General features: G+C 40.9%; 1 protein-coding gene across 1 annotated transcript; it reads left to right on the forward strand.

Annotated features, from left to right (window-relative positions):
* Nucleotides 1–15,575, forward strand: cpn1 (carboxypeptidase N, polypeptide 1). Its single transcript, XM_041962413.1, has 9 exons — nucleotides 1–400; nucleotides 3,243–3,439; nucleotides 5,101–5,256; nucleotides 9,932–10,108; nucleotides 10,231–10,342; nucleotides 12,846–12,985; nucleotides 13,669–13,768; nucleotides 14,854–14,972; nucleotides 15,088–15,575. The coding sequence occupies exons 1-9, from the start codon at nucleotides 166–168 to the stop codon at nucleotides 15,196–15,198; spliced, it is 1,347 nt and encodes a 448-aa protein (XP_041818347.1). The 5' UTR covers nucleotides 1–165; the 3' UTR covers nucleotides 15,199–15,575.
* Nucleotides 15,576–16,260: the final 685 nt, after the last annotated feature.

The raw sequence follows: 16,260 nt of genomic DNA on the forward strand, positions 1-16,260 counted from the left end.
GAGCAAGAGAAAGAAGAGGGCAAGAAAGGGAAAGAGCAAGCAGGGAGTACAGCAGTATGTTTGGTGTGTGAGGAGGTAAACATACCTGGAAGCGTGTGAGTGTTTTGCACAGTTGCAGGCCGTCTCTTCTCCAGTGACTCCAACAACAACTTGGGCTGAGGGACCATGCCGCAGGGCTGGACTCTTCCCTGGCTGGCTGCTCTGCTGCTGGGGCTGCTGGGGCTCCCGGTGCGCGGCTCGGACTTCCAGCATCACCGCTACGAGGACATGGTGCGAGCCATGTTCGCAGTGCAGAGCGAATGCCCCTACATCACGCGCATCTACAGCATCGGGCGCAGCGTAGAGGGGCGCCACCTCTACGTGCTGGAGTTCAGTGATAACCCGGGTATCCATGAAGCATGTGAGTAACACCTGATCCTGACTTTGATGGTCCAGTGCGGATGGGCATGTTACACTGAGATCAAAAGTGTTTCCATTTCAAGTACAACAAGGAATTATTCATAGTTGCTTGCAGACATAAAGCAAATTCTAAGCAGATATAGTATTTATTTATATGAGTTAATATTTCAGAATGACAGGAAGCTCACATTTGTGTGAAACCCACAAAGCAACTTTTAAAGCTGATAAACAAACATCCTATAATGTTCTGGATATCGGATTATGATGGATTTCAGATGCTCAGGCCCTGTCACTGGCTGCCCATTTGTTTTGCACTTCTTGCTGTAGGGAGTGAGAACATAGCTGGCAGGAGTCAGAGCAGTCTGTGGGGGTTCTGGGTTTTAATTTTTTTTTGCTAAGAGATGAAATGCAAGCTTGCGATTTATCTCTGAAGCTGATTTACTGTGCGAAGACGCACAAGGAGCAGTTATCTCAAGATGGCTCCTTTGATAAACATCAGTAATCTGTAGAAAACTCAGAAGTGAAAGACAAAAGGCATAAGTGAAAGAACATCTGTGATTCATTTCAATTTTTGCCATCCAACCGCTGACAAAATGTGTGGTGTTATTCCGAGCTGAGCAGATGACACAGAGGTTCGCTTTGAGTCAACAAGGCTTTAACCCCGAACCCGCACTTGCAAAAGCTTTGCTTGTTTTCGCCCCCTCTCTGAACTACTGAATCAGCTCGCCAGGTGTTTATTTTGTATATCGGTTACAAATTGGAAAATCATAACTTTGCCGTAGCTCATGTTTGCATTGAAAACAGGCCAAAGGGTCAGATTGATGTGAGCAAGTTTGAAGATTTTTCCATTTGGGCATTTTTAATGGCAGCTCTTTGGGGGAAAAAAAAAAGCTTGACAACTGCAGGGAATGCTTTTTTGGCTGCGGCTGAGCTTGCATTTTTATCTACATTTGCACACGTAGGGGCTTCCTTCAGGAGAATAGAAGGATGTGTGCCTGCTCTGTTGCAAGATGACCGAGGGTGAAAAACAGGAACCGTGCACTTCACGGTGGGGAGTGACCTTAGGTCTTGTCTGGGTCAACCCTCTTGCACCCTTTAGGAAGTTCATGTCTTTCACATGCTGCTGAGTGTGTGTGTGTGTGTGTGTGTGTGTGCATTTTTTTAAAGCTGCACACGAGAGCCAACACTGTTTTCTGAACCTGAGGCCAATTGGCCCTGTGTTAAAGAAAAGGAGGTGAATTGCAGCGCCCAAGCTGCCATTTGGGTGCCTGAAGCAATTAGTGAAGGGTGTTCATAAATTTGGAAGTATCTGCTCACCCCCTAAATACTCCACCCTTACTCCTTCTCATGAACAGCAGAAATGCAAACAAATACAATACTTCAGTGTAAAAGTTCTTACTATGATTTTAGTGTAAATTCATGCAGTTAAGGAACACTTGAAACTTGAATTATTGTAGCATGGAGCCAAAAGTTCAGTGTTCAGCAGTAGCTCTGTCTGGCTGCAGTGTCTGGGGGTCCTTGGTTGTATCAATGCTGCAGCAGTGATTAATGAAGGGACCCCTGGGAGGGGGGAACCCTGTACAGAGAGGGAGACTGTTTGGATAGGTGGCTCACCCAATCAGCGACAGATACCCACAGGAATGCCAGATGACCTTATCCAAATAATTCAATCAGCCGTAATCAGACTTGTCCCCTCACCTTTGTCAGAACCTGCCTTATCAGGAAATTGCCATAACGTAAAAACATTAAGGTTAGTAATTAGTTTAAAGTGGGAACGGAATGAATGTTTTGAAAGAAAAAAGTTAACAGGATCTTCCTCTTTCAAATGAAAAGTTGAATCCATAAGCACTCTGCGCTGAATACACTAAACATCGCTACAGCCTTACTTGGTCTGGTATGACCAGTAGCTTATTGTGGCTAATGTTAGCTAAAACAACTCCACATAACATCAAAGTCTGTTTACAGGTCATGGGGAGGAGTACAGCACATGGGGAAAAAAGTAGCACAAAGCCTTTTGTGGCTGCAAAGGGAGCCGCAAGACGTTTGATAAACTGCCTCAAGTGATGTCACTACCTCAAGTGACTTCACTTGCTCGATTCTAGAGGATGGAAGCTACATTAGCCGCTACTAGCATAACACACCTAAATCTCTGACAGAACTGTTACTAGATGAGTTGAACTGTGGGTAATGTAGGCAACAGATGTTAAGAAAAGACAACAAACAAATGCATAAGATAAAAAAGATGGCGTCTCTAATTCAGCTGAATGTATTGCTAAATTGGTGGAGTAGCTTTTAGCTAACGTTAGCAGACTTTAGACAGATACTGCAGTCAGTTTGCTTTAAGACTCTTGTGCTACTATAACACCATGTGGTACAGATAAACATGTCAATGGTTCTATCACAAACACCCAAGAAGTAAACACAACGTATCTCACTAAGAGACGTTTGTTGCATCCTGCTCATGATCTCATTCCACTCACTCGCAGTCAGGCGGTCTAATGATGATGTCTCTAAAGCAGCTGACTCAAGAGGATCTTGGTAGGTGAAGGGAAATCGAATCTGCCATTATCCTGTAAGCGCCATTTATTGCTACAGTGGCTGCTGTAGATCAAAAGTTACGTAGTCTTGCTTCAATCAGATTATGTGGTTATAAGATTTAAAACCTGTAACATTTAGAAAGCCAAAGATGCTCGAGCAAAGACCTTCCTACCTGCTGATTCTACCGTCTTTTCATGCACCGGGTGCGCTCATACGTGTGTACATACACAACTCATTTTACGCTTGGCAGCTCTGTGTGGCTTCTTGACCTCACGCCCCCGTTCACCTTTCCACTTCCTCCCCAGTGGAGCCGGAGTTCAAGTACGTGGGCAACATGCACGGCAATGAAGTGCTCGGCCGTGAGCTGCTCATTAAGCTCTCCCAGTTCCTCTGCGAGGAGTATCGAGCCGGAAACCAGAGGATCATGAGGCTGATCCATGACACGCGCATCCACATCCTACCCTCCATGAACCCAGATGGCTACGAGGTGGCTGCCAGACAGGTAACCTACACCCTCACATACATGTGAGCTCTGGGCTAAAAGAAAACCAGGGTAAATCTCCCACTGTGGCGCCTTTGGCTGTTTTTCTGCAGCAGTCATTTGCCACTTGTGGAGAAAAAGTTTCCACATTTTTCCTTGATTGTGTTCTTGCCAGTGGAAATGTTAGAAATTTGAAGGTCCCTCAGGGAAACTTAACACCTGCAGGTTAAATCAGAGCAAACATATCCCCACTCCATCAGGTAACACGTCGTGAAGGCATGTGTGTTTAAATACATTAAAGACAAGAAACCAACAGCCAAAAACACTTTTTATGAAATCTTTCACTGTTTTCTGATGTCTGTAATAATCCAATCTATCAGCTCCCTGAGAGAGCCCTTTGTTTTCTACCAGCGGGTAATTATATGGGCTGTGAAACAACAGACACACATGCAAACCCGCTTTAACATAAACACTCACACATGTGCACAATCTCTTTGACACTAATTATATGTCCTGAGGAGGGCAGTTGCACATGATAGTCCCTCTCCTTGCCACTCAGACAACACATGCACACCACACTATAATTTGCTGCTGCATCAACAGATGCTTGGATGCAGCAGCATCTGGAAAACAATGGGAAGGCTTCTTCGTTTCCCACTATCCTCGATGGCATTGTGTTGATTTTGGGTTTCACCGATTGGGCTTTTGAGGAAAAACAACAAAAATATAATTTTTCATGCCCATGGCATCAGAACATGTAAGATTTAAGTGCTTCCAAATAGAGTTCAGCCGTTTTTTTTGTTTTTTTTTTTCAGTTGTCAGAAAGTCCTGTATGAGCCTGCATGGAAATACCATGCAAATCCAAGAAGAGCCTCCCTATTTTGGAACAAATCTAGTTTGGAATCATTTAAGCTGGAGTGCAGCTTTGCTTTCTCGTCAGTAAAGAAAGAGTGACAGCAAAAGTGACAATGATAAAAGGTGCAATTTAGAGTCAAATGGAGGAAGAGACAAAGAAAGTTCAAAGGCCCTCAGCTGCCCTGAGCCTACAGCCTGCATGAGCATGCTGACATGCTCACAATGAGCAGGTAGACAGTCTACGATGTTTGTTTAGCATGTTAGCATGGAAACATCTGCTAATTTAGTGCAGCTGAGGCTGAGGGGAAGTTTTTTCTGATATTTGGTCATAAAGTTTTAAACAAGTTCAAATTTTGTCCTGATGATGGCGCTAGAGGAAACGTTAAGGGATCATGAAAGTCGTCCTGTGGGGAACGTGAATGTTTGCACCAAATTTAATGGCAGTCCATCCAATAGCTGTGCAGACATTTCACTCAAAAGCGCAAATACTAACAATGATAAAAATCCTTGTTTCTGCCATGTATAGGTTTTTTACTTTACTCATCACTACACTTTATTCACATCATTTAAAGGTTTTTGGGAATGCTTTGAGAAATAACTGTAAATTCAATGTTATATTCAGAAAAAAAGCTGTTGGGAAATAATTTACTGATGTTACACTGAAGAGTGTGTGGGCAGTTTGTGGAATAAATCAGTTTTCCTTTGCTGCTTCCAAGCTTTTAAAATTCATAGCTTGAAAAGCTCTTTATTCAAGCCACAGTCATTTGCTCCAAGGTAACCCAACAGTAGCTCCTGTTTGAAAGATGTGACATTTTGTGGGTCAACAGGGTCCAGAGTTCAACGGCTACCTGGTGGGTCGAGGGAACTCCAGAGAAATCGATCTGAACCGGAACTTTCCAGACCTGAACGCGCTCATGTACTACTACGAGAAGACCAACGGGCGAAACCACCACCTGCCCCTGCCGGACAACTGGGAGCAACAGGTCAGTGCTACTGGATGAACGACGCAGAGCACAAAAGAGCCCATTTATCTGTGTGCGTGTGTGAAAATACATGTATGTGCCTGCGTGGGTGAGAGAGGCAGAGTGAGCGAGGAAGATGGATGAGTACGTTTCTCATGCTCGTGTGAGTGTGTGTTCAGTGTTTGAACATGGAGTTGAATAATGAGCATTTGTAACATAGCTGAGTTATCTTGGCTTTATCTTATGTTGACATAAACGTACGCACGAGATTTGTGCTGGATCGGATTCCGCTGCCAGCTGAGCTTTTACCAAATAAAAAGAAACTGGCCATAGCCTTAAACAGAACGTTGACTTAGTGAATTGCTTGAGAGGCTGTCTGTTTCATGTTGTGTGTGTTTGCGTGCGCCCGTATAGTCTGACCCGTTTGGATGGGTGTGTTTGCTTATCTAACTGTAAAACCTATATCTCCTCATATAAACAGTGCTTATCGTCTGTGGGTCAGAAAGAGGCCGCTCTTCTTTGCAATGTGAAACAGGCCGGGCGAAACGGCAGCCTCACTCGTTCCAACTCAGGAGCCAAGGCATCACTGAAAATATCCCTTACAACCTTGACAAATAACAAGTCCGGACATCTTGATATCTCTTTGCTGTTGGTGGTTTTCGGATATTTTAGATTTTAGAATAAGCTTTGACAATTTGAAAGGGTGTCAGTGGAAAGCAACTGAATAAAGCTGACATACAGAAGTCCTCAAAAGCGCACGCACTCTTGGAGTCACAACAACCTGACAGGACTCAGCGTACGTACTGTATATGAAGACTTTCAGCTTCAGCTAAACATTTTTGCCCTTTCATCACCACCATGAGAATTCAAACTGACCTACTCGGTGGTCTCAGAATGTAGCTGTTAGCCGCTACCTTGAGATGCTGTCTCTCCACAGAGCTTACAGACCTGTGCTTTCACTCGAAATCATCTGATCATTGCCAAGCCTGTATTTCACAGTGCTGGAAGACATACTCAGATTAGTGAAAGCACCAATTCCACAATGTAAAAACACTCTATTACAAGTAGAAGTCCTGCATTTAAAACTGTACTTATGAGTATAATCAGCTAAATTTAGCAAAAGCCGGCTATTAAAAGCAAATAGTACCTGTAACATAATAATTGACTTTATTGATACTGATGCAACAATGCATAAGCAGTGTTTTAGTATTGTAGTGGGCAGAGGTAGAGCTAGTTTTAATCACTTTAATTTAATCCAGTGGTTACCGACTTGGTGTTTGGGACCTTCCAAAAAGACCCAAAATAAATCTAAGGGCTCATGAGATGATTAATGTGGTAGGAATGAAGACATAACATAGTTCTGCTGTATAAATTTGGATTAATTTTTCAGAATTTTCTCTAACATTAGTGAACTATTGACAAGCAGACACAATGTCACTGTTTAATTATAAGGGCTCACAAGCCAAAAAGCGGAATCACTGGTTTAATCTTTAACAATGTGCTAAATTTTATAAACTGACCATTTTTTAATATAGAATCTAATCTGTGATGTATGGCAACTATATCTGTCAAATAAATGTAGTGCAGTGAAAAGTAAAAGTACAAGTGCATCAAATGTTACTGATGTATAGAACTTGTGTAAATGTACAACTGCACATCCTGTGCATTAAGAATTATGAGACGCAGACCCTCTAGCCTATTAAAAATATGCTGATGTGTGGCTTAATATTGCTGTGTATATAGCTCAGATTGGCTGGAGCAGAGACACACTTCTGTTCTGGGTGACTCCACTGTGTTTCATTGTGCACCTGTTATCTAAAATCACTGCAGTGTAAAATGTAGGAAGAAGGGAAGGAAGAGAGTCCCGTGCTGCCAAACTACTGCTAATAGTCAGCTGAAAAGTACTTTTTTAAGTATTAAGGTCAGATCCTCTGGGGTGTCTCGCCTGCAGTCATCTTATCTTCAATGCTAAAAGAGCTACTGTTTTCAAGGTTTCTCTAAACTGGCCTGCCCTTTGGCCCCTCCTGCCTGAAACCACTGAGTGTTACTATGGCTGGATAACATAATGTCTCTGAAAATATAATGAAACATCTCAGCAAGCATCCAAAGTTAATATAATGAAATGTACAGTATATAACAGTTTTTGTCTCCATCACATTATTAATATTATTGACCAGATTAAGCATATATGAGTTTAGCATTATTTTAGCTAATGATGCAATTATAATGTTACTAAAATGACAGGAGAATTACATCATCAAGATGAATCATATGATACATTTTAGCAAGATTGAATAAAGTTTTTGTAGATTAAATGTAAATGTTTGAACAAATATCTAAAAAACACAACCAGGAAACAAGAAGACACAGGCCTATACGGCGCAGGCTGAACATGCACTGTATGTGTATGCACTCACGCTCCAGTCACGCTCAGAGGGGTGCATAAATCAAAGCTGCAGCTCCAGTCACGGAAGGGATCTGAAATCTTCACAAATTTGCAGTTAGAGTGACATGAGCAGTTTCTCATTGCCTCTAAATGAAAACATATCACTGAACCACTTTTTAAAACAGAGAGGGAAGGTTGACTTTATCCTCTCAAAACAGCCCTCTAACTCATTTTGACAAGGCATGACATTAAAAAGAAGTATATGTTTTTACTATATGTTTTTATTATATATCAATAAAGTGGTTTGACTCCCAAGCAAAGGACAGCCATTGAGTTTTTACCTTTTTTTTTAATTTCCTAGTTCCTGGGCTGCAAATGTGTTAAGAAAACTAAAACACTGGTCCTCCCAGTCGCAGGCTGGCTGTCTACCCACATGACTGCCTCCTGAAAGGCGGACACAAAAGAGTAACTGTGCCACTGTTACAGATACTTCATTCATGCTGGTCAGGATTACATTCTCGCAGGATACAAGAAGCCACAAGCCCCTGTGCTCGCCTGCAGGCTCATCCATGCTACATTTTAATGAGCCAACTGATGATGTTTCATCCGGAGGAAAGAGTTTAAAAAAGAGAGAGAATCTGTTCTGCAAAATAGCTAGACATAGTTAGACAGGGTAAAGGTGAAAAATATATGTTTATGGGCCAAGAGACGAGTCTTTCTGCTGCAATAAGTGCAACAGCCCACATGGGGCTATTTTGATTCCTGCGTACAAAAAATAACATAACTTTAATTTTCAAACTGGATCGGCACTTGTTTTAATTTCAGAGTCTCACAGTGTTGTTTTTCGTGGTTAATTCCACTCAGGAATCCATTTTTTCCACCAACCACAGACAGCAGGGTCTGTTTTTACAAATTTATACAACCTCTGAAGAAGAGCCCACTATGCATCATGGTCTGTTTACAATTTACTGACCTGCAGAGAACACCCCTCATATAGAGTGAAATGTAACCTTGAATTGTCACTGAGCCACTGAGTGATCCAGAGTGCATGGACTTCTATGTATTTGTATTAGAGATGGCATGGTATTGTCTCTGTCTGAGATACGATCATCAGTGTGTGAGTGTGTCCTTGTAACCCTACACCATGCTAACAGCTCTGACTTCAAAGCATGCACACGTGTATAAAAAGATCCAGAGACAATAAACACCTGCCAGTCCTCAAACCAGGAGTCCCACGTCTTGGTTACAACTGCTGCGTTCAAGGCCAGCAGTGTCTGATGGGCCTGATTATCCCTCAGCTGTGCCAGACTGTGTTTATTGTCCTGAATACCTTATTCAAGGAGAGGTATTACTCCTTGTCTCTTGTGCATGATATGTGGCTGGGAGCGTGTGAGGATAGTTCATGTTGACAGAGAAAATAAATGGCAGCCTAAAACTGGAATTTAAAGGTTTATGGTGTCTGAAGCCTTGTGTGGGAGATGCCATTGGGTTTGGTGTGTGGCAGAGGCTGATCCTGTTTGTGCAGACTGAGATGTAGTCATGAACAATAGATACATCTTAAAGGCATTGTTTAAGTTTAAAATTGCATTTGGAGTAACAGATCACTCTTTTACATTTGCCATAGAAGAAACTATTTTGTTTCCATCCTGTCAGTTTTTACTACATACTAGACTATACTTGTCTTTCCTGCTGAATTCCAGACTCCATTAGTTTAGGTAAAATGAAACATACTGAAGCACTGGACGATGAGGGACAAAATGCACTGGGAGTAAAGCTGAAGAATTGTTTTATGGGCTTAAGAAAGGCAGAGGATACCTTGAGGAATTAACCTCGGTCTGCTAAAGATTAAAAGCAGTTGGTTAAAAGTGAAAAGAGGAAAAAACAGTGCAAAATATTTGCACATGCTGAAGCAGAGAGAACGAGGATGTGTCCAGATATCCAGACAAGTAGAGAAGCCAGTGGTTCTGGATAAAAAGAAAACCAGATGTCTTCAGTCCACTGATGCTGTTTGAGAAAGTGTGGGATGAAGTCAATGTCATGTGTAATAATATCAATAACCAGACATTATACAGTGAGTCTGACAGGCACTGGAAAATTGTTTATGGACTAATTATTGATTTATAAAAATTAGAGCTCGACATTTGATGAAGGAAGACAAATGTTGCACTATAATGCAATCAGTAGCTACAATCAATATGTCTTTGTGTGTGTATAGATCATTGTATAAAGAACCCATATATCATGTCCTGTAACTATATCAGTCCTATAAGATACTTTCTTTCTAACTTTCTCCTTCATTATCGTCCATAGGTTGAACCAGAGACGTTGGCAGTCATAAAATGGATGCAAAACTACAATTTTGTCCTGTCAGCCAACCTCCACGGAGGAGCTGTGGTCGCCAATTACCCCTTTGACAAGTCGAGAGACCCTCGCATTCGAGGGAGGACCACATATGCAGCCACTCCTGATGACAAAATCTTCAGAAAGGTGTGCTGCAGATTAAGAATTCCTTCCAGATGATGCACACATCAGATCTCATTGTGTCTGGTATATGTATGTGTGTGAACATGTGAATTACTGGGCACATGTGCTTGTGTTTGTGATGACAGTTGGCGAGGACTTACTCGTATGCTCACAGCTGGATGCACAAGGGTTGGAACTGTGGGGACTTCTTTGACGAGGGGATAACAAACGGGGCCAGCTGGTACTCTCTGTCCAAAGGTAAGCAAAGCCTGACATTAAACCAGACATTAAAAACACCAGAAACTCGACTGGAACCACGACAAGCATGTCATGATCATCTTTAAAGATGATTTTGTTACAGTGTGCCCAGTGTGTGATGTTTTGAACATTTTCTGCGGACTGTGTTAAGTTTAAAACAGTAAACTGGGAGGAAATTTGGTATTTGGAGCCACTCTTAGGTGTTTTAACAACCATCTTTACTTACTTTTACTGTGAAGGGCTGAAACTATTAAGTATTTTTATGAGATCAAAGCTTGTACACGTTTAAATCTGTATATAATACATTGAAAATCTCGGATTTTCATTGCATACAGTTAATATAGCATGATGCTAACTGATGATTATAGTGCTCACTCTCTTTTCAGTGTATTTGATGATGACTTTCATCCATTGGAAAAAAGTTTTTAACTTCCATTTTCAGTTTTGTTTTGTTTTTTTGCTGAGAGTTAGAAGAAGAGATCAATACCATTGTCACGTCTGTATGCTAAATATGAAGCAACCGCCAGCAGCTTAAATCCATTATGTGATGTTTTTTCACCTTGGTTTCAGTATGTGTTAAACAAACAAGATATAAAGTGCACATTATGAGGTGCTGGTAGGCTGATTTTATGACCTTTGGATAGAGCCTGCTAGGCTACCTGTTTCCAGTCTTTGCGCCAAGCTAAGCTAACTGCCTGCTGGTGGTAGCGTCACATTAACATGCAGACATCTGTTGCTTCATCTGACTCCCAAAATGTCAAAGTGTTTCTTTAATAGATGCTACGTACATTAGCTAAAAATGCTAACTGACGTCCAAACCTCAGCACCATAAAGCACAATAATGACTCACTCCCTCCAGGTACAAATCATATTGTTCCCTGTTTACATGCGAAATGTCCCTTTCCAAATTAAGACGAGGCCACCTGCTGGCACTGGCATTGACTGCATGAATGGCATGCCTTGAGTGGCTTGCGAGGCACTCTTTCCCAGTGTCCTGACAACCTCTACGACTCTCTCTGAGGCCTCCTTTTGCCTCCAACCTCTTCATCCCCTGTGCACCACCAGCTGCACTTCCACTCCCTCAGTTAAGCTGTTCAAGTTTGTAAATGAAAACTTGCAACCTTGGGACTATCTGAAAATTATTAGTGGTGGGGATGGATAGTCTGAAGGAAGGGTAGTCGTTCAGATTTATGTCACCCCAGATTTATATTTTATTTCAGCCCTCCCTTTAGTTGCACAGAGCTGACGATGATAATGACTGAGTAGCCAAGGCTCAAACAGATGTTGAGATGTTTTTACATATTATTATTATTATTATTATTATCACCTTTTTAAGCAAAAAGTTTTAGGATTAAATGAGTTGCACATATTTAACACTATAATTTTAATATTTTAGGGTGTAGGGTGTTTTTGGGAGGGTCCATCAAGTGCCAAGTGTGTGAATACATCAAAACAGATAACCATGTCAGATTTACTGTCTTTCCATTGCACCTAGAAAATTAGAACTGTGAATATTTGTGGTTCAAATTTGCCATTTTGTGCAGCATGAAAGTAGCCAGAGTGCTTAGTGGATCTGTTATTAGGGTTTAGTTTAATATAAAATTATCTGCTGGTGTTATTATTTACAGGCCATTAGGAGTTATATGAGTTTAGGCACTGGCAGGCAAGTCCTCATCCTACCTCGTTTAGTTTATGAGTTGGGCAACTCTTTTTAACATTTGCTGAATACTTACGGTAATGTTATGCCATAGAATTCTTGGAAGCTACAGCACACCCACTTCTTTCAACTGTCTGGGCATGTATTCGATTTCAGCTCAGCTAATCTGTAACTGCAACAATAACAATACCCACTTCTTTGATCGGTAAATCCTGGTCCAGGCTGGTCTGGATTATTCTTTGGAATGCGAATCTGTTGAGCTTGTTCGGTTGAGTCATGCAAGCTTTTGAATTGGATGAAAGCACCCACGGTCGCATTTGGTAGGAGCACGTTATGTTTATTTTAACAGCTCCTTTTGCTCCAAGTGTTATGTCATCGTCTATGAGGTTAGTTTTGAACTTTCCCTTCCAATTCTGGCCTCATATGCATTAGGTTTCTATGAAAGGTAGTGCAGTAATGCAAAGTTGCAAAGCCCAAGGTTGAAAAAAATCAGGTTTCAAAAGCCATTCTGTAGTTGGGAGTAATATCGGTTCATCTGAAAGATGTCCTAAAGGTCTGTCAAGACAGCAAAACGCAGTGGTTTGGAAAAACATGCTTGACCACATGAAAAAATGAACTAAAAGTTTTGGACTCCAGCATCTCAATGACCACAAATGTCTAACAGAGGTTTTTAGATGAGCTGAAATAATAAATCACATCAACTACAAATCAGAACAACCCCTTCAAGAGACAAGCTAAGGCTCCATGTAACCCGCTTTATAAACCACCCTGGGAACCACTGACATGACAAATATGTCATCCTCTCTTGAAATTTAAAATAAAAAGTCTACTCCATGTGTGTTTCAGGCATGCAGGACTTCAACTACCTGTACAGCAACTGCTTCGAGATCACCCTGGAGCTGAGCTGTGATAAGTTTCCTCCAGCATCAGCACTGCCCAGAGAATGGCTGGGCAACCGCGAAGCATTGGTTTCATACCTGGAACAGGTCAGAACACAGATGCACACACTCAGTATTCAGCAACTTACTGATGCTTCATTTACAACTTGATGCAAACAGACACACAAACATACAGTCACACACACCAACCACACGAGTCCAAAAACCTGGCTTCTTGTAATTATTGGCTGGGATTCCCTGGATAAAGTGACTTAAAGTGATCTGCGTGAAATTCGGTGTAATTCAAGTAAACTGACTTTTACCTTCCGTCAAGGATGAACAGAGGTCTTGGTTTAAGGACAAAAGGACTTTTATTCCAGATTATCAGGGTGCCGAGATAAAATACAGTGATGCATTGCCACTAATAATGTTTCGTAAGCCCTGAGGGAGAGCTCAGGAATGCTTAACTTTTTCTGCAGCGCTGATCAAAGAGACGAAAGTGAAAGGGCCTTTCACAGAAAGCAGGTACAAGGAAGGTTAATAAGGTTTTGGAAATATAGTTTATGACCTGTTATGACTTGCATTCAATGCAACATTCAAACACAAGCTATCAATCAATCTATTGGTCACATGTACCTGACTTGCCTATTCTAACATATATCACACATTTTGGGTGGTACAAGCTTAAGCCCAAATGGCATGATCTATACAAGCAATTACAGTGAGAAATTGTTTAAATTAAACGGAAAAATAACTGAAAAAGCAATGCACATGTGTTTCTCCTTCTTCAGGTGCATCATGGGATAAAAGGCATGGTGTATGATGAAAACAACAACCCGATTGGCAACGCTGAGATCTCAGTGGCTGGCATCAACCACGATGTGACCAGCGGTGAGAAGGGGTTGTGGGGGGATGTCAGTTCATTGTTATACACATGTGGTTGTCATTTACTGGGAGTTTAACTGCAGTTTTGAAGAAATATGTGAGTGTGCGAGGTTTGTGGTAAATGACCTGCTAATGTCCTGGCTAGTGATAGTGTATTAAGTGTTCAGACCTTGTCGTAATAATCTTAATCACACACAGAGAGCCGAGTCAAAATGGAAAGAGGTCCAGCTCTCAACAATGTGGGAAAAAGAGACTGTTGGGTTTTTTATTGTTGAATTTAATTATATTATCAATATGAAAAAAAAAGTGGTCATTCCTCACAATGGAATGGAACAGCCCACCCTCTAGTGGTCAAAGGTGGAAGTGCAAACTGTATAAGCACTAATTGAGCATTACAACTTTATTATAACTTTTTATTGTACTTTTTATCTTAAAACTTAAGCCACTACTTACTCAAAATTTCAGCACCTGCAATAACCACATCTGATTCTTATTATACGTACATTAAACCACATTAGACCACTAGATAGTAGGTCTACCTTAGTTAATTGCCTTAAATGCCTAATACATGTTAATGCATCACTAATATTATTCAACAGCATAATATATAAGGATATAACTCTGACAGAGGTAATTTTGCCTGAATAGTGGGTTATTTTTACGTATAGTCTCTAAAGCGCTTCTGTGGCCATGTGTGACAGTTAAAGGATGGTAATAAATGTTAATGCTAACATAACATTAGAAACAGTGATGTCAGTTACACAGCAAAAAAAAGTTAGCTACCATTAGCCACTGTATGCTACTGGTCATACCAGACCAAATAAAGCTGTGGCAGTAAAATCCCTGAGTGCACTGACTTAAGTAAAGTGCCGTTTATTGATTTTAAATGGAGTTGTTCATTTATGAGGGGACGATTGTGTCATTTCTGCTTTCCAAATTTACAAATTCTCACTTTTAGAACATTTTGCTTATAATACATGGCAGTTTTCACTTGAGTTTTGAATGCAGCACTTTTACTTTTAGTTGAGTGTTTTCACAGCAGCTTCTACCTAAGTAAAAGATCTGAACTTTCCATGTGTGCACTCCTTCAGGACTGGATGGCGACTATTTCAGACTTCTGTTACCAGGTACCTACACTGTGACAGCATCCGCCCCAGGTTACGTCCCCTCCACCAGCACTGTCACAGTGGGACCAGCTGAAGCCATACAGGTGTGTTTGTCTTGTGTGTGTATAGGCAGGGCAACTTGTGATTCATGTTTGTGTGTTCTTATTGGCTGGCAATGCTTCGATCACTCACACCTTGTCTTCATCTCTTCCCTGACAGCTCCATTTTTACTTGAAAACGGCACCAAAACAAAACCTGAAAGTGAAGCCACACAACGGCAAGAGGAACCTCTCATCTCCCAAAGCCCCCTTAAAACTCGGCCCGAGATGAGACACGGACAATAATCCAGACAACACACAAACATATATACATACATACTGAAAATCCCACATAAAACATACACACATGCACGTGCATACACGTACAAATTATGGAAATGATAATTGACCATAATATATGTATGTAATTTTACCTTTGTAGTCCTATGATTATGCATTTCAAACATTTGTTTTCTTATTTGTGTTTTTTGTTGATAAATATAAACTGCGTGTCTGTATTAAGAATATGTTGCTGGTGTATTTATGTAACAGTGTTGATTTGTATGAACACAGCTATCCTGTATTTGTAAAGGACTTTTTTTGATTTTGATTACTACTATAATTTGACAAAAATTGAAAGTGAAAATAAAAGAACGTTTTTTGCTGTCATTATTTCCCATCTCTGTACATTGCATTTCAGCTACCTTATTTGTGTACTGTTCTTTAAAGCAATGAATGAATAACAGAACTTTGTACTTGCTCATGTAATGACAATAATGCTGATAATGGTTTGCTGAATGAAGACTAAAGGCAGAAGTCTGAAGACAGCAAGATTAGCACAGCAGGAGACATGAAAGCCAGTTAACAAAAAACATGGAGTCCAGAGAATATCATTGAAGAAAGTAAATAAATGGCACTACGGATGCACCCCGGACGCTTGCATTAGTATTAGCAGTTACACAGCTGTAGTTTTAACAAAAAGTGGTATGATAAAGTTTAACTGTGACTTTTACTATACTATTATAGTACTGAATACTGAGCTTCCAACTCTAATGTTACTTAAATATTGATGTTAAATGAGAGCATTAAACTGACTTTATTTGACATCAGTTTCAGATATCTTCTGGTCATGTGGAAATAATGCATTCCGCACTGGAAAGATGTACTGTACTTTTTGTATTGAAAAGTCAGCCTGTGCTCTACAAATGTAGAACAGTAGATGTCACTGCTGCACAGGTAAGCACACAAAACACAGCTGTCCCTGTCCTGTAAGTTGAATTTCTGGACAAAAAGGCAACAGGAGAAACAGTTTGATTCTGTCCAACCAGGCAAACATCTGCTTCTGAGGCCTTTC

The sequence above is a fragment of the Chelmon rostratus genome, chromosome 21 (assembly GCF_017976325.1).
Source record: "Chelmon rostratus isolate fCheRos1 chromosome 21, fCheRos1.pri, whole genome shotgun sequence".
Classification (NCBI taxonomy): Eukaryota; Metazoa; Chordata; class Actinopteri; order Chaetodontiformes; family Chaetodontidae; genus Chelmon; species Chelmon rostratus.

Excerpts from the sequence above, each read along its gene's own strand:
- cpn1 (XM_041962413.1), top strand. The coding sequence starts at position 166 with ATGCCGCAGGGCTGGACTCTTCCCTGGCTGGCTGCTCTGCTGCTGGGG. Across the intron at positions 10,109-10,230 it reads ATGACAAAATCTTCAGAAAG|TTGGCGAGGACTTACTCGTA; the intron begins GTGTGCTGCAGA and ends TTGTGATGACAG. Across the intron at positions 10,343-12,845 it reads CTGGTACTCTCTGTCCAAAG|GCATGCAGGACTTCAACTAC; the intron begins GTAAGCAAAGCC and ends TGTGTGTTTCAG.